We start from the raw sequence: 21933 nt of genomic DNA, 5'->3' as shown, positions 1-21933 counted from the left end.
GCAATTTGGTTTCAGATAACAATATCTAACTAAAGATTTGGGCATAAACTAAGCAGGGCAAGTGACAGCCTCTTAAGGGGCCCAAGTGACAGATGGCGAGAATACTGATGTGCCAGCAAACACTGCCCCCACCCCGATTTCCAGAGAGCACGCAGCAGGGGCGCTTTTCCGGGGAAGATATTCTCTGTAACATCTCTTGGTGGCACTAAGTCTAACTGCACACATCTGCAAGCCTCCAACTTTCCCGAACAGCTTTCCCAGCTTATCTGCCAGTCCATGTAACCGCCCCCACGGTCGAGGTAAGGTGAGGATTAGCATGGCCCCACCTGAGGGACAGGCGCACGGAAGCCTTCCTGCTGTACCTTCTCAGAGTGTCTGGATCTGCATCTCAGGGCTGTGCCCTGGACCCTCTCTCCCTCCTCTGTACTTTCAAAGACACCTCATCCCCTCCCACGGCTGCAGTTACTCTCTTTGCCGCCAAGTCCTGAACTCTTCTTTCCCAAACTTAAAATGTGTAGATTCAGCCGCCTTCTGGTTGCTTCCCTCGACTGTCTCCAAGGTAGCTCAAACTGTGTCCAAATCTGCTCTCTCTGCCTTCCTGGCATGGCCCAACCCTGCCCCACCTCCAGGGTGTCTACTTTGGTGAATGACACTACTCTCTGCTAAGTTGCTTCAGGCAGATATCTGGCATCACCCACATTTAAACCAACAAGCAAGCCCTATCACTTCCACCCCCAAAATGCTGCTTCTTATGTCCAATCCCAGCTTTCACACCCACTGGCACTGATTCAGCAGAGAATCTCAGCATCTCCCCCCTGCGTTGGTCAACTGGCCCCAATCTTGCCCTTCTCCTTTCCGTTTTCAACACAGTGGTGATTGTTCTAAAGCTCAGAGTGTGATTATGTGCTCAATACACTTTTAAAAGTCACTGTCCTGCTCAATAACCATCAGTGGCTCCCTACTGCTCTGAAGGTGAAAACTCCTTAACTCAGCCTCTAGGTCCCTGCAGAATGCCTTCTTTCCTCTCTAGTCCCTCATCTCACCACCCCAGGCTCATTTTTTCCTGATTCTCCATCCATCAGCTTCGTCTTCTTCCCTCCACTCCTGCTCCCCACGTATTCCTCCACTGTGGGCAATTTGTTCTTTTTCACCCTTGTTGCTTTTCACGTGCTCCTTCTATCTGGAACGCTTCACCTTACCCTCACCTGGACTACTTACACTCAATCTTTAACACAGGCTCAGGAGTCACCTCCTCCAGGAAGCTCTCTCTGATCTCCCAGGTTGGATTTAGTTCCTCCTTTCTTCCCACAGTCCTGTGTTTATCCCCAGCATAGCACTTATCACAGAATTTTGTAAAAAAACTGTTTCCTTGTCTGTCTTCCACCAGACAAGAGAGAATAGGGACCTATGGTGGTTTTAAAATGTCCACAAATTGTTTGATACTCCTTCCTGTAAAAAGTAGAGCTTAATTCCCCTCCCCGTGACTTGCTGACTTGCTTCTAACAAACAATACGGTAGAAGTGACGATGTACAATTTCTGCGACTAGGTCATAAAGGGAATGCAGCTTCTTGCCGCCGTGTTGTGAGGTCACTCAAGCAGCCTTTGGAAAGGTCTGTGTGGTGAGGAACTGAGGCCTCCTGCCAACAGCCATGTGAGCAGGCCACCTTGGAAATGGATCCTCAGCCTGTCAAACCTTCAGATGAGACCTCAGCCCTGGCCAACGTCTTGACTGCAGCCTAATGCAAGATCCTGAGCCAGTTCAGAACCACGCCCAAATTCCTGGCCACAGAAACTTGAGATAATAAAGGTCGTTTTAAGCCACTAAGTTTTTGACAATTTGTTAAGAACAGGCACCCAGTAAATAGCTATTGCACGAATGAATGAATGAATCAGGTAACTTGCCATGGTCACACAACCAGTTAGAAACCAGGCATGAAGGTTTGCTAGGGTCTCTCTACTACAGCCCACTCAGATACCCACTAACTCACCCAGGAATCCAGCCACCTTTTCCTCCGCAGACAGATGCCCTGTCCCTTCCAGAAGCACTAAGGGAATGTTTTGGGAAGTGTCCCTCTGCCCAGGCTGGGGCTCTCAAAAGGCAGGGTGGGCCACCTACCCAAGCGCAAAGACGTCTGAGTGTTTGGAGAAGGGGAGCTTGTCTTCCTCTGTGTCGGGAGACAGCTGACGGATGATCTCCGGGGCCAAGTGGCACAGCCAGCCGCTCTGGATACGCAGCTTGTCATCACGCCTGGAGAAGCAAAGCACAGAGTGAGCCCCGTTTCACAGCCCAGGGAGGACCAGTCCTCCATCACGGACCCCAAGTCCCTGGACCATCTCTGCTGGCTTTCTTGTGTTCCTCCCCCATCCCTAGCCCCCCATCAAGCACTGCCTGACCTTGTACTTGAGGCCAAGACTCAGTGGGAGGTGCAGGAAAGGCTGATCTGGAGAGAGACACCCAACACCCAAACAGTCATCGTGTCCCTTCGCCTCTGAGGCGCCCCCTTCTCCATCTTCATTTAACAAATACAGCCGATTCTTGTTATTCGTGGCGCTTATGTTCTATAAAGTCTCAGCAAACACTGAATTAGTGAAAACTGAGTTTTTGCTCCTGGAGGAAATGTATATATACACACGCATGCACACATCTCAAAAAGATTATAATCCTAAATCCTAAAAACAATTCATCCTAGTCTATTTTATTTCACACAAAAGAAAATGAGGCTCAGAAGTATTACGTGATTTGCCCTGAGGCTGCCCCACTACCAGGGGGCAGAATTGCAAAACCCATCCAACTGGCCCCAGAGCTGGAGCTTCTTGCCCTGCACTGCACCATCCCACCTCCATCCTCTGGTCATCGATGATGAGCTGAAACAAAACTGCAGTTTCCTCTCCTTGGACCTCAGCTGGGAACAAGTGCATCAGTTGACTCAAGTTTTTCACCACCCTGTATGTCCGCGAATGACTGTGAACGTGCCGTGAGTATTGATTTGGGGGTTACAAATAAATTTTAGCGAGTGGGTGAATTTGCAGATATGGAATCCGCGAATAATGAGGACCGACTGTATTTATGAGCACCCACTCTGCCTAGGCTCTGTTCTCTGCACTGGGACCACAGCAGTGAACAAGACTGACAAAGTCCCTGCCCTCCCGGAGCTTGTACTTTGGTAGGGGAAAGTGATGACAAATGAATTATCTAAATAGGAAAGATTAAAATAGGAGAATGTGTCAAAGATAAGAGGGAGCTTACTTTAGGTAAAATGTGAGCTAAGACTTTCGTGACATAAAGGATCCAGCCACGCGAACAAGGAGAAGCGCATTCCAGGCAGGAGATCATGACATAAAGGATCCAGCCACGCGAACAAGGAGAAGAGTATGCCAGGCAGGAGAGAAGTTAGGACAAAGGCCCAAGGCAGGCCCTCTTTGGGGCGTTCTAGAAACCCCAAGAACATCAGTGTAGTGGGGACATATCACGCTACCCCACTGGCATGACCAGGCCCTGTGGGGTGGGGTGGGGTGGAACGCTGCTGCCCAAAGGGCAAACGTCCCTGTTCCCATCTCATCCCACAGCCCCTTCCGCCTCCTCCTGACTCATGGGGCAGTGGAGGTTTGGAATTGTAGGGCTAGGCCAGGAAGGAGGGTGCTGGCCACTCGCTAACCGTCATCCTGGGGCGGACGTGAGCACATGCCTAGAGGGGGCTGGAAGCCAGGCCTGGCACAGACACCCTGGGGTGTCCTGTTCCCACGGTGACGGACCCGTCGGTGACCAACCCAAATCTTCTTCACTACGGTTATTACTGTGATTAATAGCAGCCTGTGGGCAACTGGCATCTCAAATGACACCTTTTCTGGACGATGGCAGAACAGCTGTAGGCAAGGCGATGCCGGGGACGGGCTCAGGGGAAGCTCTGGCATCTGTATGGATGTTCAGGGCGTGCTCACTTTACTGCTACCCCCACCCCTGCCCCAGGCTCGGCTGATCTCCCCTTTCTGGGCACCCAGCACTGTCAATGCCCCAAGGTCTAACTGAGGGAAGGGTAGGAAGGCAAGTAACTCCTGCTGAGTACCTCCTGTACGTCAGGCTGTCCACCCAACTTAATTCTCATGTGCCCACAATCAGGTGGATTTCAGCCCTGTTCTATGGGTCAGGAAATAGCCTCAAAAAGCTTAAGTGACCCTCCCAAAGCCATGGAGGTAACAAGGGAAAGAACTAACATCCGTTTGATTGCAAGTCTTTAAAACTCCAGCGACTAAACTCCTAACCACAATTCTACACGAATTCTATAGCACACCGTTTGGGAGCAAAGTTCTGAACTAAGCCCTATTTTCCCTCCAACAGGGAAAAAAAGCACAGGAAGCCACCAATGGCTACTCCTGGGTAGCCAGACGCTGTGGATCTCTGGTTGGGAGAGACTGCTGAGGGCTCCCTGGCCTCTTGCAACACCAACTGGGTTTGCGTTGACAGCCAGGCTGGGGCACGGTGGGGGCGGGGGCGGTGTGCTGTCTGGGCGACAAGGCCAGAAGCCACCTTGCCCTTGACTTGCACTCCCTTCCTGGTTGACACTGGGCGTTCATGAATGAGCTGAAGGTCATTCCTTTTCCCTTTGCTTTCTCGTCTCCCTGTGGCTTCAGAAAACCATGAATCTAAACGGAAAAAATCAGGGACTTCCCTGGTGGCGCAGTGGTTAAGAATCCGCCTGCCAATGCAGGGGACACGGGTTCGAGCCCTGGTCTGGGAAGATCCCACATGCCGCGGAGCAGCTACGCCCGTGAGCCACAACGACTGAGCCCACATGCCACAACTACTGAGCCCGCGAGCCACAACTACTGAGCCCGCGTGCCACAACTACTGAAGCCCACACTCCTAGAGCCCGTGCTCCACAACAAGAGAAGCCACCGCAATGAGAAGCCTGCGCACCGCAACAGAGTAGACCCCGCTCGCCACAACTAGAGAAAGCCTACGTGCAGCAACGAAGACCCAACACAGCCAAAAATAAATAAATTTTAATAAATAAATAAAGGGAAAAGATCAGAGGCCCTCTGGTTTTTGGGGGAGAAGCCACTGACAAGGAGAAATCGTGTGGACCTGCCACCAGGAGGGAGGAATCTGATTTTTTTTTTCTTAAGAGCCTTGAGCTAGGTTAAAGACAACGCCTGCTAACCCTCTTGTCTTGACACAAATACCTGGGCTCATAGTGATGTCACCAACTGCTTCCTCTGCCCTTGGCCTGGGGCAATGGAAACAGGGAGGGAGCGATTCCCCAACCAGTAAATTGGAGCCTAAGTGGGTTCTTGGCTTCTTGGGTTCTGACTTGATGACTCTCTCCATCTATCCACTGATCCATTTGTTAATTTCCTGTCTACTTACTTTCTTATCTTAGGGACTAGATGTAGTTTTGGAGATGAATCTCTTTGGGTGGAGTAAAATCTAAAAAAAACCCCTTAAGCTTCTGTTTGTTACTGCAACACACAGGAACAGCTAGATCGGGCTCCACCACATTTCAGAGGGTCTGACTGAGATTCAAGGTATTACAGAGCATGAACAAAATTCACTTTGTTGGGGGGCTCCTGGATGTACCTCAAAGGGATCAGGGATTCTCCAAAGCAGCTGAAATGGAAGTACAATGACAGAAACCAGGGCTTGGGGGGTGCTGCCTTTCTGGAGAGGCATACCATTTGTTGAAAGAGGCATGATTAGAGAGAACATGCTGGGTTTAAAGTGTGTGTGTGTGTGTGTGTGTGTGTGTGTGTGTGTCGCACACACTCCAAATTAAAAGTCACGAAGGGCAGACCTTCTGAATTACGGGTTGTTTACTTGGGTTCAGGCTGCTTTTCACATGGTCAACTCAAGGTAGCTTGCTCTAGGGTGAGTGGTGGCTGAGAGTTTATTACTTAACAATAGTTAATGACCCTCCTGGGTGATACTGAGGAGGGGTATGCAAATTAGTACTAATTACAACAACTCCACAGAAGCTACTGGCTTGGCCAGAAAGTTCGTTCAGGTTTGCCCACCAGATGGTACAGAGCAACCCGAACGAACTTTTTGGCCAACCCAGTATTCTTCGTAGCGCTCGATGTGCTCCAGGCAGTGTGCTGGGTGCTTGCTGTGTGTTGTCCTATTCTACCCTCATAACGACCCTCTGAGGCAGGGAGCATCATACCCACCACTTTTCTTGCAGGAAAGTGAAGGCACAGTTCATAAGTGGCAGAGTCAAGTTGGGCCCCGGGTGGGTGTGACTTTAAATCCCTTGCTCTTAACTACACTCCTGCTGTACTAAAACAACGGGGTTCATAAGAAAACTTTGAGCAAGGGTGCTTGGGGGAGCCCAGCTTCCATGTGCGTGCTTGGAGTAAGGGGAGTGTCTTCCAGTGAAACTCAAGGGCAAGGGCGTTGCAGGATTGAAGGATGCTTTGTGCCCATTCAAAGGCTCCATTTCCAAGGGACTCAGAGTGTGACCTGGGCATCCGCACTGCGTCACGGGCTCAGCAGCCTAGCCGCGCAGCTAAGCGACCTCAGGTCCAGCATCGCGTCTAGGTCACTGAAGCCATCTGGGAGACTTCTCATCCCCTGACCATCACCTGTCAAGAGCCCCTCTGGACCCTTCTACCACCTCTCACCTGCCAGCCTGCAGCACCCCGGAAATGCTGAAGAGCCCGAAGTCTGTGATCACCACTTTGCCGTTGTCATAGAAGACGTTCTTGGACTTGAGGTCCTTGTGCAGGATTCCCTTGGCGTGGAGGTAGCCCATGCCCTGCAAGAAACAAGGATACAGGGAGCTGCCAGAGGACACCCATGCGCTCACTGCCAGCCTGGCTCGGGTTCACGATTCACACGCCCTGCCTTTCCACTGAAACCACACTGAACAGCTGCAGATCTGGGACCCAAATGCCAAGGTTTGCAGGTGGGGTGGAGAAGGCATGGCGAGTGGGAACAGGCAGGGTCCCCAAGATAGAAATCTGCCACCACCCTCAGATCATAGCAAAACCATCTCCATCTAAGCTCTTCTGCTTCCTGAAGAAGAAACGAAGGAAGGTCTCCCCAGAGGGAGAGGGGCGGGGACAAACCTGAAAAGAGGCCCCCAGAGTAAGGAATCCCATCGGCCATCTTCTCCACTTCCATTCTGCAAAATAACTCATCTGCAGGAGACTTGTTCCTTAGATCTACTTAACCCACACAACTGCAGAATCTCACTGTGCACCTCAAGAGACATATCACAAGGCGATAATCAAGACCATGGAGAAGGGTCTATGGGAGGTCAAGCTTAAGGGTGAAGTGTCTAGATTTCTCTTTTTGCCTTAATGAGCAGTCACATCTTTATTTCTTTTTGCAGCTCAGTCCTGACACTTCCAATGGGAAATAAAAACCTGAAGACGATGGACTAATGAGGCACCCACCAGAAAACACAGGATGTTCCTGTTTGTTTTAATCCCAAACACCACCAAACAATTTGATGCTTCCCCAGCAGCTGTGGAGAGAGATGGCTTACATTCATGGGAATTCAAGGCTTCAAGGGGTAAGGGAGCTTATCAATGAGAAGAGTCCCCCCCCCGCCCTGGGTCTCTGCACACACCCAATTATCATGATGATGGGGCACCAGATGGAAACCAGACATTAGCAGACCATCCCTCATGCTTGTATCTGGCCTGGTATTGTGAAGGTCAAGTTTAATCTCTTTTAAGCCCAGACTGTTGATCTGAAGCCAGACCATGAGTCTCAGGAGGGGTCTTTCTGAGGTTCAGGGAGGAGGCCCCAGACCCTACGGTACCTTCACAATTTCTTGGGCAATCTGCCTCGTTTTGTTGACATCCAAGACGATCTTGGCATCCCTGACCACAGAATAGAGTGTCCGGCCCTTACAGAGGCTGGAAAGCAGAAGGACACAATTAATTGTTGGCAGTTGTTGCGATAAGGGCCACACACAACGGTTATTAAAAGTGACACATAGAGGGAATTCCCTAGCGGTCCAGTGGTTAGGACTCGGTGCTTTCACTGCCGGGACCCGCGTTCGATCCCTGGTTGGGGGAAAAAGATCCCGCAAGCCACGCGGCACACACACACACAAGTGACACATAGAGAGTGGGGGTGTGTGGACATGCCACTATTATGCCTGTGAGATACTAAGCCACCACAGCCTTGCACTGGACCTCAGTTCTGGTTCTGGGATTCGGGTCTGGGAGCAATTCCTCTGGGGTTCTTCAGCATCTTTATCAGCTACCCCCAGCATCCAAGGACACGTGCAGAGTCTAGCCTAGCCCAGAAGCAGGTTTTGCCACGTACCGTCTACCACAGGCTCTCACAGGTAAAAATCTGCTTGTAAACTGATAACTTCTGGGGTCCTCAGACAGCACTCAGACGGCACTCTGCCGGCCCCTCGGCCCAGCCTTTAGACAGGGGTGTGTAAACACCAGTAACACTCCCCCAAAGCAGATGCCTGTCTGGATAGAGGGTTTTCAAACTATTTTCAGCCTCACTGAGCTCATTTCGAGGACCAGTGGTTCAAGATGAATGACAAGATGAAAAAGGACATTATACAGTGACAGTGACACCTCATTTAATTGCCAGTGTGTTTACCCATCCTTCTCCTCTGCAATGAGCCTGAATCCTGGCGCACACAGTCCAGGAACTCGATAAACAGTCCGCAAATGAATGAGTGAATGAATCAACGAGTGAATGAATGAGTTCTAGATTCACCATAGCATTCCCCAGCCCCTAGCATCACATCTGGTTCATCACATCCAATATTGGCTGAAAGAAGAAGGAATGACATTAGGAAAGTTCATTTTCCATCTATGTCTAAATGATGGCATGAATTTTTCTTTTAATCTGTGACTTGATTGCTAAAATATTCTTGGCTTTGTATTCATTCATTTAGTAGTTACCGAGCTCTGCTGTGGGCTTGAATTAGCTGAAATTGTGTGGTTCTAGCCAGAACTCAGGTATCAGAGGGATCTGTTTGAATCCCAGATCTGCTCTTTACTTACCATGTGTCGTTGTGTCTCTGGATGGGTTACTTAACCTCTCTGGGCCTCAGATTCCTCATCTATCAAAGGGGACTAATGATACCCACCCACAGAGTTAGTATGAGGACTGAATGAGAGAAGGAGCAGGTGGGGAGTGGAGCACACTGGTTAGAACAGGTGCCCAGAGTCAGACTGTCTTAGAACCGTGGTTTGTCAGTCAGTGGCTGTGTGACCCTGGGCAGGAGAGCTAACCTCTCTGAGCCTCAGTTTCATTATCTGTAAAACGAGGCCGACAGTTTTTGCTTTACAAGGTCTCTTAGGAGAATCACACGGAATCAGGTGTGTCAAGGTGTAGGCAACTCTCCGTGCCCAACACAGTAAGTATTCGTGAAAGTCTGGCTATTGTGAGAGGTGGTGAACGATCGATGCAATGGTGAACGTACACATACTTGTGCGCAAGTTATTAATTAATTACGTACTTATACACACATCACACCCTTCTGTCCGTCTATTACCTATCCACGTATCCACTTACCCACCATGCTACCTATAATCATCCATGATCTTCAACTGAGATTCCTTTCTTCACCTGCTTGAGGTGAGATTCCCAGGGTAGCTGACTCACAGGGAGTCTGATTCGCCCGCCTGTCCAGGGTTCCCCAGTAAGTCGGCGAGGGGCAGCCATGGCGACTCAGGGCTGTCTGTCCCCGCCTTGTTGTCTCAGGCACTGGGTTTGCTACTGCTGGAGGTGAGGTGGAGGGGGGCAGTGGGCTGCACAGCCAATTAGACCACAGTGACATTTAAGTATTAGGGATGGCGGGGACGGTGGGTGGATTCCCTCCCCTGGAGACTCTGTTCTTGAACAGCCACCTACACTCATGACAGGCCAGAGCCCAGAAGAAATATGTCCCCACTGCAGATGGCCAATCGCAACAGGCTCCAAGCCTCCCAGACTCTCAGTGTAACTGCATAGAAATTGCAGCCTCCAAATGTCCATCCCTGTCTCCTTTCCCCTGCTCACATCCTCCTTTCCAGCTGCAGCTGCTAAAGTCTTTGCTTCTCTCACTACCTTATGGCATCTGGAGCCCCTGCACGCACACATACACACACACACACTGGCTGGTAAGATATCAACTGGTACGACCACAGCTTGGCACTTTTACTTAAGTGAAATATACAAATAAGCCACAACCAGCAATTCATCTCCTAAGTATGTATCCAGAAGGCATGCACACTCATGTTCACCTATAGACATGTACCAGAATGTACTAGAATATTCTAGAATATTAATAGCAACCCATTCATAATAGTCCCAAACTGGAACCTACCCAAATGTTCACAGACAGAAAAATGGATAAATTATGATATATCCGTCTAACAAAATATATTCACGGACTGGAGTGTTAGTAAGCAAATTACTGCTAACCGCAAAAGACGTGAAGTTCTAAACCTAACATTGAGCAAAAGAAGCCACACAGGGCCTCTGTTCACAGACAAAACTGCTCCATGTGTTAGAGGTCAGCAACTCTCCGTGCCCAACACAGTAAGTATTCGTGAAACTCTGGCTATTGTGACCCTGGTGGGTGGGGAGGACGGAGATGGGCTGGGGGAGCTGGGGGCAGGTGATGCTCTGCGTTTTGATTTGGGCGTTGGTTATATGGATGTGCATTTAGTGGGAATTAATCAGGCTGTGCTCTTAGGATCTGAACACTTTGGCAGGTACGTTATCCTTCCAAGAACAATTTACTTAAAAAAAAAATCAGCGAGGAAAGGATGAACAATTAATCCAACAGCGTTAAGCTTTAAAATCTAAGCCAATATTGACACCCCAGGTAACTATTTCTAAACGCTTCACACAGCCCCGAGGGGCAGCATCTACAGGGGAATGAGGGGCTCCAGGCCTGGCTGTGCCTGCTCAGGTGTTTATCGGAGGCTGAGTTGAAGGTGAGGGCTGAGCTCTAAGCAGGAGCAGGCATTAGGCAGGTGTCCAGGGTGCCCAAGGCTCCAATTGTCCGGGCAAGTCAGTCCAACTATCCATGGCAACTGCTCCGAGCTTGGGATTTCTGTGGCTAACGCCAGTGCCCTCAAAGCTGCTTGTGCCTGGGTGGTGGGGAAGGGAAGCGAGGAGAGGATGAAGGTTTACTGAGCACATGTGGGACCTTTCTCACATCCAGGCATCCTTCCCAGCATCCCTGCAGGGTCCACGTTATCACCCACCTCTTACAGGTGAGAATGTGGAGACCCAGAGGGGTGGAGGGCCTGCTCACGGGCACATGGTCATGGTGCCAGCCTGTTCCTGATCTCTCATCTCATCCATGGTGCGGGTACCCTGTTATTGGACATGATTTGGGGGCCATGAAAGAGACACACAGCCGAGGGAGCCCAAATCCCAACTCTACCATTTACTGCTTGTCGGGTGACCTCGGGAAGTGACTTCAACCTCAGCTTCCTCATCTGTAAAATGGGGACAACAGAAACAATACCAGCTAACGTGGACTGAGCCCTTTCTATGTGCCTGACACCAGCCTAAGCACAAGAGCCCCAGGAGGTGGGTGCTCTCGAGGTATTTCATTGATTCCAACGTGCATTTCCTCACATTGTAACTAACATCTCTGAAATCAGAATGTGTTTTGCATTCATTGACAGGTCACAGTTTCACGGGCACTGCCCTTCTCTCTTCGTAGTACATAAAAGAAACGGCGCATATTCTAATGGACGGCATCTTTGATTTAATCAAGTTCGGGATCAGCCCCATTCCTACAGATGAGGGAACTGAGGCTCGGAGAGGTTAAGTAGAGCTGATGTGAACCCAGGCAGGCTGGCTCCAGAGTTCATGCTCTTAACCCCCATCTTTTGTTTCTTAACAACTTTCTCAGACTCCAGCACATCACAGGCCCCCAGTGAATGGTAGCTACAGCATCACTACTAACATCACCTATGGCAACGAAGATTAATGAGGTCCGCAGGCCTCAGTAGCAGAGTCAGTCTGGACGTCAAGAGAAGGTGTTTCAGTGGTTTAAGGGTACATTTAGTGCCTCTCTAGCTTCTGGGGCAGTAGGCCCAAGCACTAGTGCACACACAGTATCTCCCTCTGCAACAAAGATCATGTTTTTCCAAGAGAAGCAAAACTGGGGATTTTCCACCTTATCTGCAGGTCAACATCTCTTCCGACCGTGGCCCCAGGCACCTCAAATAATGCTGTTTTTGACCCCGTATCTCAGATGACACAGTAAACCTATGGCCCAGATGGCAAGGCAAATGAAAGACGTTTGATGTAAACCAGCCTAAAAGAGGCTTGTCAGAAACAATGAGATGAAACCATCTAGAGGTTTCTCTCCAGGGGCCTCTGTCCAAACTGGCTCTTTCTCCCAAAACAGCGGCTGGGAAAGAAACCTGGATGCCGTGGCAGCCGCTTCCTTTCTCTCCCGCAAACTCCTCGGCATCAAGGCCGGGGACCCAGGCCAGCGTGAATGGAATGGGAGCTGGGGGCCACCCCCTCTGAAGACCGACAGACCGGCTCTCAGCCCAGCTCTGCCCCCTGAGAGCCCACACGGCCCTGGGGACTAACTGTGCCTCCTCTGTGTCCATATCTGTAACTGTGGGTGTGGTCAACTCCATAACGGTCCCCCAAAGGTATCCACACCCCAATCCACAGAAACAGTAAACATTTACATGGCAAAAGGGACTCTGCAGCTGTGATTAAATTAAGGTTCTAGAGGTGGGGAGATTACCCTGGATGATCAGGGTGGGCCCAACATGGCATCACAAGGAGCCTTATAAAAGGGAGGCGAGAGTCACAGGAAGGTGGCAAGTGAATCGAGAGGCAGAAGAGAGGCAGAGGGAGATCTGAGTACGGAAGAGGCAGCTGAGGGATGTTATGTGAGAAAGAACCACCCGGTCTTTGCTGGCTGTGCAGACAGAGGAAGGGGCTGTGGGCCAAGGAAGGCAGGCAGCCTGTGGAAGCTGGAAGAGGCAAGGGGCGGATTCTCCCCTAGAGCCCCAAGAATGGAAGACAGCTCTTCGAGGCCTTGAGTTTAACCCTGTGAGACCCATTTTGGACTTCGGACCTCCAGAGCTGAAAGATTTTTGTTGTTCCAAGCCACTGAGTTTGTGGTAATCTGTTACTGCAGCAGTCAGGAACTAGAGTGGGGCAATAAGTACTGTCGCAGAGTGGGGCATGAGGGTGAAATGGGGTCACAGAAGCACAGTGCTTGGCCCAGCACCTGGCCAGAACATGTGCTCCTTGAACATGGATCAGATCGTGGTTACTAATATTCTAATATTATTATTTCTAGTAATATTCTAATACTATTTCTAATAATAATGTTCTCCTGCCTGGATGACCACACTGCCCCTCATGGCTGCTCCGGCTTCCCCAATCCATTCTCCAGCCAGCACTCGAGCGGTGGCTTCAAAACGCAAAGCTGACCAGGTCACTCCCCAGTGCCCTCCGGATAGAGGCCCAACTCCTCCAGCGCCCAAAGGCCCTGCACAGTCTGGGCCCTGCAGACAGCTCCACCCCTTCACTCACAGAGCTCTAGCCACACCAGCCTACCTCAGGGCCTTTGCTCGGGTCGTCTCCTCAGCCAGCAACGCTCTCCCCATCTGTCCTCAAAAGCCTCCCCAGCTAGGTCCCTATTCCCGTCAGACCCCGTGGCACTGCGCACTCCACCCTTGCAGCCCTTGTCACGGCTGTCATTGTACACGTGTCAGCTGGAGTCTTTGATTAGAGGCTGTCTCTCCCTCCAGACGGTACACACCACGAAGGCAGGGCCTAACCTATCTGGTTGCTGCTGTGCTCCTAACACACAAAAGCTTCTGAAGGAACGAATGGATGCAATGCTACAGCTGCTTCCCATGGCCAGGCCTCCTCTTCCAGGATTCCAGGGAGCGACAGTCCCATCAGAGCATCATGTATCACATCCAACCAAAGAAAACCAATTTCTCAGGGGCCTGTGTTTTCACCACTCTTGGCTTATTTGCTCGTGTGCTTTTTGGGGAGTTCTAAGGGTAACAATTGGCCTATTTGAGAAGGATGGGGTGTTGGGCTTTCGGGCAGGCTTGGTCTTACATTTCAACGTCCCTAGACAGGGCATGTAGGGTCTCCTCTGCCACACCTGGTCTACTTCCTGCATTGACACTATCTGCCTGGACCTCCTAGGTATTTAAGCACTGGAGCAATGGTTGACAAACTTGAGTGGGCATCAGAATCCCCTGGAAGGGCTTGTTAAAACAAAGATGGCTGTTCCCACCCCAGGAGATTCCGATTCTGGGAGTCTGGGGTGAGCCCCGAGAAAGTGCTTTTCTAGTAAGTTCCCAGGCAATGCTGATGTGGGTAGTCTGGGGACCCCACTTGGAGAACTGCCGTTCAAGCCAATCTTATTTTACTGAGACCCAGAGATCATGAAGTTCACAATCACTGTCCCTTTAGTGAGTGCCATGCAGGCCTGGTGGTGTTCTAGGTGTAGGAGATACAGAATGCAAGACAGGCCCATCTTCACGTGGGGCTGATCGGCCAGAGGAGAAGTCAGGTGATAAGCAAGCAGGTAAGCAAATCGACGAGATGTTCAGAGAGGCACAAGTGCTATGAAGAGAATAAACAGATTTATCAGACAAAGTGTGGTGGGGCTGGGGGCCTCTTCAGTTAGGAGGCTCGGGGAAAGTTGCTCCAGAGAGGTAGCCATGCTGCGAGAAAAGGAAGAAGGAAGCCAGCTGTGTGAAAATCTGGGGGAAAAGCGTTCCAGGCTAAGGGATCAGCCAGTGCAAAGGCCCTGGGGCAGAACCAATGCAGCATGCTTGATTGCACAGCCAAGGCCATATGGCTGAGCTCTAGAGAGCATCTCCCAGTGGCTGCCCTCCCCAAGTGTTGATCCGCCGAATCAAAGAAGCAGGTGGGTGGAAACAGTCTCGGCTCTGCCTGATTTTAGGTCCCAAGGCAGCTGATTTCAAAGTCAGCTGTTATTTTAAAAATACTCGGTTCTGTCAGAAGGGATTTACAACCCCTTGGAGGCTTCTCCTCCTCACTCACTTTTCAGCATCCCCAACCCCACAAAACTCGAAACCCACTTAATTGCCTTCCACTCTTTGCCCCTCCCTGGAGCAAATAAATCACATGCCAAGTGACAAGTTGCTGCTCCATCCAATTCCAGACGCAGGCAATCTCTAACTTCCGCTCCATCCAATTCCAGACACAGGCAATCTCTAACTTCCAAGCCCTTTGTGAATCTAACACCGAGGATATGAAACCTTGGGACTCTGGGACTTTATAATAAAAAAAAAAAAAAGCCAGGTTAGCTTCCTATAAAAATGGGAACTGCCAGAAAGCAAGTGAGAAATGCCAGCTGTTTGCCACCTGCTTAACCTGCCGTACGTCCAGGAAATGAAGAGTTATACCGTTCCATCAAATAAGGCGTTGGCCAGGGAAGGCTCGTGTCCCAGCCAGACGAGAAAGGTGGCCCTCCAGGTATCAGAATATGCAAAGCAGGAGCAAGCAGCACTTGACAGAAGGGCTTTAGTTTTTTTTTGTTTTTTGCTTTTTCCAAATGCATCCCTGCAACGCTTGGAGAAACGGGAGGGAAAAGGAAGCTTACAGTCTCGATCTCACTGGATTCTTCTGATTTTGCTAAATCCAGAGAGGCCAAGCGTTGAGTGCTCTGGGACCTTCAAGGACTGAGATGGGGGTTCTTCCCATTTTAGGGGGTACCCCTGGCCCTGACTGGGACATTCTGCCCTCCCTGGTCTGTGCTTTATAAGAGAAGGAGCGTTTCAAGGGCACAGGCAGCCCGCCAGGGAGGTGTGGGCCTCCAGCTCACTGCAAGAACTGGCTGCTTCCTCTGCCTCTCATCACGCTCTGTGGTCCAGCCACCATCCAAGACCCGGTCTTCTTGACCTTGTCCAGAGGCATTCCAAGACATGCTCCTCCCAAACTCTACAGCATCTCTTCTCAGCATCTCCTAAGGGTCAGACTGTGCGTCTCACTCAGAATCCCTCACACTGCAACCATTCCAAAACTACCTTAAGAGTTTTGCCAGATCCGCCAACTCATTATTTACCACTTGCTAATAGTTTTCTTTAGATGCACTGCCTCTGAAAAATAAGTGTATTTTAGAAAGAAACTTTTATTGTTACCTTCTATCATTACCAGAAGGAAAGCCAGAATTTCTAGCCCCATATAAACGTTAAAACACATACAACGAAAACAAACCCACTAAAAAACTATATTAAATCCTTGCTTGGCATCATGGTCTGACAAATGGTCAGAGCTTAAGGCCTCCTCTTTTTGTTTAAAAAAAAAAAAAAGTTTAGCAAGTAAGGGTTAGGAAGGTGTTAAATACTAGCACTGAATGAAGAGTCTCTCATCTCACCAGAAGGATGGAGAGAGAATTGAAGAGGAAAATCATGCCCCCCACTATGTGATTAGATGTTATTTGGGGCCAGTGGTACCTGTCCCACCTTCTGGGAAATCCAGACTCATTAGTCTCCAGGCCTGCAAACCCTCCCCTCCTGCCAATTATGTATTAACAGGGACTATAGGCCAGATATGTGCAGGGACAAGACAAAAGGGCCATTTCCTTGGCAATGGAGCTGACATTCTTGTGGGGGAGACAGACTGTAAGCAAACAGAATTAACTGCAGTTTATAATGAGGGCCATGGAGAAATGCACACGGGATCAGGCACACAGTGAAAGGATGGAGATGGGTCCTCCATGAACAGGTAGTCAGGGTTGGCATCTCAGGAGGGGACAGCAGGGACTCCCTTCCCAACACATCCTGTTGTTTCAGGGCAAAGACTCTGGACTGATTTCTGGCAACATCTAACCAAATGCCCCTTATCTAATCTCTCCAAGAAGGGCAGGCATCGTCTTAAGATGATACCCATCTCCCAGAGGCCTCCCAGGGGACCAAGACAGAGCCAAAAGGTTCCCAGGCATCGAATAACTCATCATCACATTGAATAAGTGGGTCTGGTTATTCCCATTGTACAGATGAGGAAACCAAGGCAATGAGTCAGCCTGGACAGGAGCATACACTTCAGAATCAGAATCACTGGAGCTAAAATGCTGTCCCTTCCTGGCTGTGTGGTCTTGGGCAAGTTACCTGAAATCTTTGGAACTCATAGTTCCAAACTCATAGCTTTGTGAACTGTGAGGTGGGGTGATTCGGGCAAAGGGGTTGTTTGTACGTGTGAGTATGTGTGTGATCTCTACGTGCAGGTTTCCTACCTGCTACTTAGCACTGCCTGGAGTTGATGGCGCTCTCGCCACAAGGCGCTGAACTGAAACCTTTTCACACCAGCCTTCCCAGGAGGGGAGGCTCTATGCTACAAATGAAAAAATGCACATGCAGGAAGGTTAAGTAACCTACCCAGGTCCCCACAGCCAGTAGCTGACAGGGTCAGCACTTGAGTCCAGGTCTCGAATCACCTTTCCAGGATTTCATAAGATCCCTTGGGAAAGGATGGTTTAGCAAAGCAGGAACTGGCCAGGCCCAGTTCAGAGGACCTGACCTTGGAAACCCTTGTTTATCCACTGAGCTCACCCTCCTCCCTCCCTTTCCAACTCTAGGCCTCTCCTTCCACCCTTTCAATTCAGGGTCAGCCCTCGTTTGGCCTCATTGCCCCTTTGCTGCTTCTGTTTGGGAACTCCCAGCTGCTACCCACAGACAGGCAAGGCAGGCTGCAGAGGGCTAGACCATCGGAGGGCGTCTGGAGAACCCCTGGATGCACCTGTGCAAGCCCAGCAGGCAGTACACATGGGCCAGGCCCAGGGGAGGTGCTCAGGGAATGCTTCTAGAACGGGTGAATGGATGAACAAAGGAATGAGTGACTGCCACCACCTTCCTTCTTCCCATCGTCCGCAGGAGCTGGAAGGGCTGCGCTCAGTGCCGAGGCAGGTCTTTCCCTACTGGCTCAGCACATAAAACAGACCATAAGCCAAACCAGATCCAGTTAGCAATGATGCTTCCAGCCTTTCCCTGCACAAGGTTCCCTGTACAAGGCTCCCCGTGGCACAAAAAGACCAGATCGACCTGGGTCCTTCCCTCTGGGTCTGGATATCAAAACACATCAGTTCTTGTTGCCCCCTGACCAGACCACATTTTTTTTTAAGCGAAACAGTCAACTGAATTACTGTTTTTGAAACATATACATACACCACCTAATTTATATGCATTAAAATCCACAGAGAGGATAGACTCCAGCGTGTTAGCAGGGCCAGTCCCGGGTCATGGGATTAGAAGCTTTGCAAAAAACTTTTTTCTCACTGCTTATCTCTCTTTCCTAATTTTTCTCCAACAAACACGTATTACTTTTGTAAAATGAGAGAAAAGGAAAAAAGCACCTTTGAGTCAGACGGAAATGAAACCAGACACATGTGTACTCTATAGACAGCTTGGAAAATATTGAAAGGGTGACAAACTAAAATGAGAAAGCAGAGTCGGAACCGAATTCCTCCTCCCAGTAGCCCCGTCTCGCTTGGAAGACCCTCTGGCTGTCACTCTCAGGGAGGGAAGCAGTTTTTTCCTCCTCTGTCTTCTGCACAGGGTTTAGAGCCTGGTCAGGGCACAAAGCCAGGGACTGGCCCTTACCCGAAAGTCCCAATGGAACTCTCTCACCTTGAAAAAATGCAATCCTGAACGAAGAAGTTGGATTTGACTATTAGATATTTTAAAATGACTGTGGGGTTGGCAAAGGAGAAAGGGCAGACGGTAGAATGGTGGGTGTAACCCCACAAAACAGCTGTGTCCTTTCCACCCCAGAGAGAAGGGGGAGGGGAAGAGGGGAGGAGGGGGAAGGGGGGAGAGGGAGGGGAGAAGTGTACCTTCCTAGCGGATACTGGGAATGTACCTGAGCCTGGAACCTACCTGGCCATGGTGTAAGAAAACATGTACAGAAATTTCTAGAATTCAAGTTGTGGACTAGTGTTGGAAATCATTGGGTCCTCTTCCTTCACGGAAGAGATGGGGAAACCAAAACGCACAAAGGGGGATGGAATTTCCCAAGGTCATGCTTCAACTGGCACAGCCTGGCTCGAACCCAGAACTGTCTGAGACTGAACCGTGGGTTTGCAGCCACAGAGCCACACTGCCTCCTAAGAATACGAAATACCATTCACTGAACCTTCCCACGAGCATTCTGCTAAAGGTTTTACACGAATGATCTTATTTAGTCGTACTCTTGACCTCAACCTTTTTCGGGAGGTACTGGTCCTATTTCGCAGATGGGAAAACTGAGACTCGGGCAGGTGAGGTTGTTTGCTAAGCTTATGCAGCTCAGATCCATGAAGCAGAACTGGCATTCTACCCTCAGTCTATTTGACACCTGCATCTTGTTCTCAACCCCTAAGCTACTTGGCCCCTTTGGGAAATGGAAAGAACAGAGGCTGAAGGACGAGGAAACCAGCGTTTTCAAGCTCCTGAGACAAGCCTGCAGTTCATCTCATCCTCACGAGAGCCCCAGGGGCTGGGGCTGGCTTTTCATCTTCCCATTTTTCCAACGAGGAAGCAAAAGCCCAAGGGAAGGAATGCCTGGCCCAGGGTCCTTCTGGCCAGAACGTGGAGGCAGAATCTGGGTCCCGTTTGCCCAAAGCTCCTGGCCTTTCCAGTGCCTCTCCCTTCTTTGAGAAGGCCTCTGGCGCTGGGCCACCCCAGGGCACAACCAACTAGCCCGCTGTCTGCCCTGCTGTAGGTCAGGGTTGCAGGGAATTTCACAGTGTAGACATGCAGGCCTACTAGAGCCAAGCTCCTAAGACAGGGGCTGCAAACTACGGCCCGAGGGCCAAATCCAGGCCATTGCCTATTTCTGTAGAGCCCATGAGCTAAAAAAGTTAGAAGAAATCAAAGATCAGAGCAGAAAACTCAGAGACGAAGAAAGCAATAGAAAAGATCAATGAAACTAAAAGCTGGTTCTTTGAAAAGATAAACAAAATTGATAAGCCTTTAGTCAGACTCAACAAGAAAGGGAGAGGGCCCAAATCCATAAAAGTAGAAATGAAAAAGAAGTTACAATGGACAGCACAGAAATACAAAGGATCATAAGAGACTACCACAAGCAACTATATGCCAATAACATGGACAACCTAGAAGAAACGGACAAGTTCTTAGAAAGGTACAGTCTCTCAAGACTGAACCAGGAAGAAATAGAAAATACGAATAGACCAATTCCAAGTACTGAAATTGAATCTCTGATTAAAAATCTCCCAACAAACAAAAGCCCAGGACCAGATGGCTTCACAGGTGAATTTTACCAAACATGTAAAGAGTTAACACCTATCCTCCTGAAACTATTCCAAAAAACTGCAGGGAAAGGAACACTTCCGAACTCAATATATGAGGTCACCGGCACCCTGATACCAAAACCAGACAAAGATACCACAAAGAAAGAAAATTACAGGCCAATATCACCAATGAACACAGACGCAAAAATCCTCAACAAAATACTAGCAAACCAAATGCAACAAAACACTGAAAGGATCACACACCACGATCAAGTGGGGCTTATCCCCAGGGATGCAAAAAATTTCAATATCCACAAATGAATCAGTGTGATACACCACATTAACAGGCCGAAGAATAAAAACCATATGATCATCTCAATAAAAGCTTTTGATAAAATTCAGCATCCATTTATGATAAAAACTCTTCAGAACGTGGGCATAGAGGGAACCTACCTCAACATAATAAAGGCCATATATGACAAACCCACAGCCAGTCTGAAACACCTTTAAATAAAAGTTTAAAAAGTTCATAAGAGGAATGATACCTTTGTGACCTTGGGAAAATTATAAGAAATTCAAATTTCTGTGAACTAATGTTTCGTAGGCACCCTGCCACACCCTATTTCCATACTGTCTGTGGACGCTTTCGTGCCACAACAGAAGAGCTGAGTAGTCGTGACAGAGACCAAAGAACACGGCTGAACATATTTCCTGTCTGGCCCACTATGGAAAGTGTTTGTTGGCCTTTGTTCTAAGAAACTGGGGTGGCTCAACACAAATTGGGCTGCTAAAACTAGGAGTCTGACAAATTTGAGCCATTCGCCTCTGCACTAAAAAACTGGGCGTGGTCAAGGTCAAGTGCGTTTTCCATTCATTCACTCCCTTATTCGTTCATTCATTCATTCAACCATTCATCCATCCATACGGGCATGGAGCCAACACCCCCGGCCAGGCGTGGGGACGCGGAGCCTGGTGGGTGAGGCAGTGCCACAGATGCAGGGGCACAGCTCTCTGCTGCGAATTCGGTTGGGGTGATGCGGGAGAAGGCCAGAGATGTGGGACCAGTGCAAACGCAGGCCGGGAGCTTGTCTGCAAGCCTGAGTTCCACAACAGTGGAGACAGGATGCACCGCCAGCCGCCACCCCCGACTGGAAGGAGGCTCCATCAAGGGCGGCCCCAAGCCCGACACGCCGTCACCCCAACCCGGAAGCACGTGCTAAGTTCATGTCATACAATTTACACATTTCTAAGTCTCCTGCCTCTTCCTCTCTGTCATTCCCTGCCTGAATCCCCGCACCGCACCCTACCAGAGGCCTTCCCAGGCAGCCCCTGGGCATGAAATTAGCTGGACGAATGCTCACCCGGGTGAGGTAAATCCCAAATTGCTTTAGAATGCCTTCCTTGCAGACCACTGGCTTGGACAAGGCCACGAGGTGGAGATTACCCAATCTGCTGCCACCAAAGGATCAGTGTAGCAAAGGACACATCTGTGCATACTGATATGTACGTGTGCATTGTTTCTACGGCAAGGACCTCTGCCTGTATGCATGTTTACGTGCACATGGACACGGGTGTACACACGTGAGTGAATTCATGTGTGTACGTGTGCAAGAATGTAGTATGTGCGTATATTTATGTATGTGCATCCGTGTGTGTGCACGCGTGGCTGTCTTTGCATTTATAGGCACACCTGTGTCTACCTATGGGTATGTCTTCTGTGGCTGCAGTTGGAAAGTAATGCAGGTAGTGTCATGCCAACTC

General features: G+C 49.7%; 1 protein-coding gene across 1 annotated transcript in view; it reads right to left on the bottom strand.

Annotated features, from left to right (window-relative positions):
• The window catches only part of KSR2 (kinase suppressor of ras 2), a 311598-nt gene that overhangs the window by 8506 nt on the left and 281159 nt on the right, over positions 1 to 21933 (bottom strand). The window contains exons 14-16 of the mRNA XM_024758568.1: positions 7765 to 7861; positions 6617 to 6750; positions 2118 to 2249 (exon numbers count right to left, since the gene is read on the bottom strand). Of these exons, the coding sequence (XP_024614336.1) occupies positions 2118 to 2249; positions 6617 to 6750; positions 7765 to 7861 (363 nt within the window). The remainder of the gene's footprint in view (positions 1 to 2117; positions 2250 to 6616; positions 6751 to 7764; positions 7862 to 21933) is intronic.

Source organism: Neophocaena asiaeorientalis, unplaced genomic scaffold (assembly GCF_003031525.2).
Source record: "Neophocaena asiaeorientalis asiaeorientalis breed wild unplaced genomic scaffold, Neophocaena_asiaeorientalis_V1.1 scaffold77, whole genome shotgun sequence".
Taxonomy (NCBI): Eukaryota; Metazoa; Chordata; class Mammalia; order Artiodactyla; family Phocoenidae; genus Neophocaena; species Neophocaena asiaeorientalis.
Note: the sequence above shows the minus strand (reverse complement) of the source record. Positions and strands in the feature narration are given on the sequence as shown.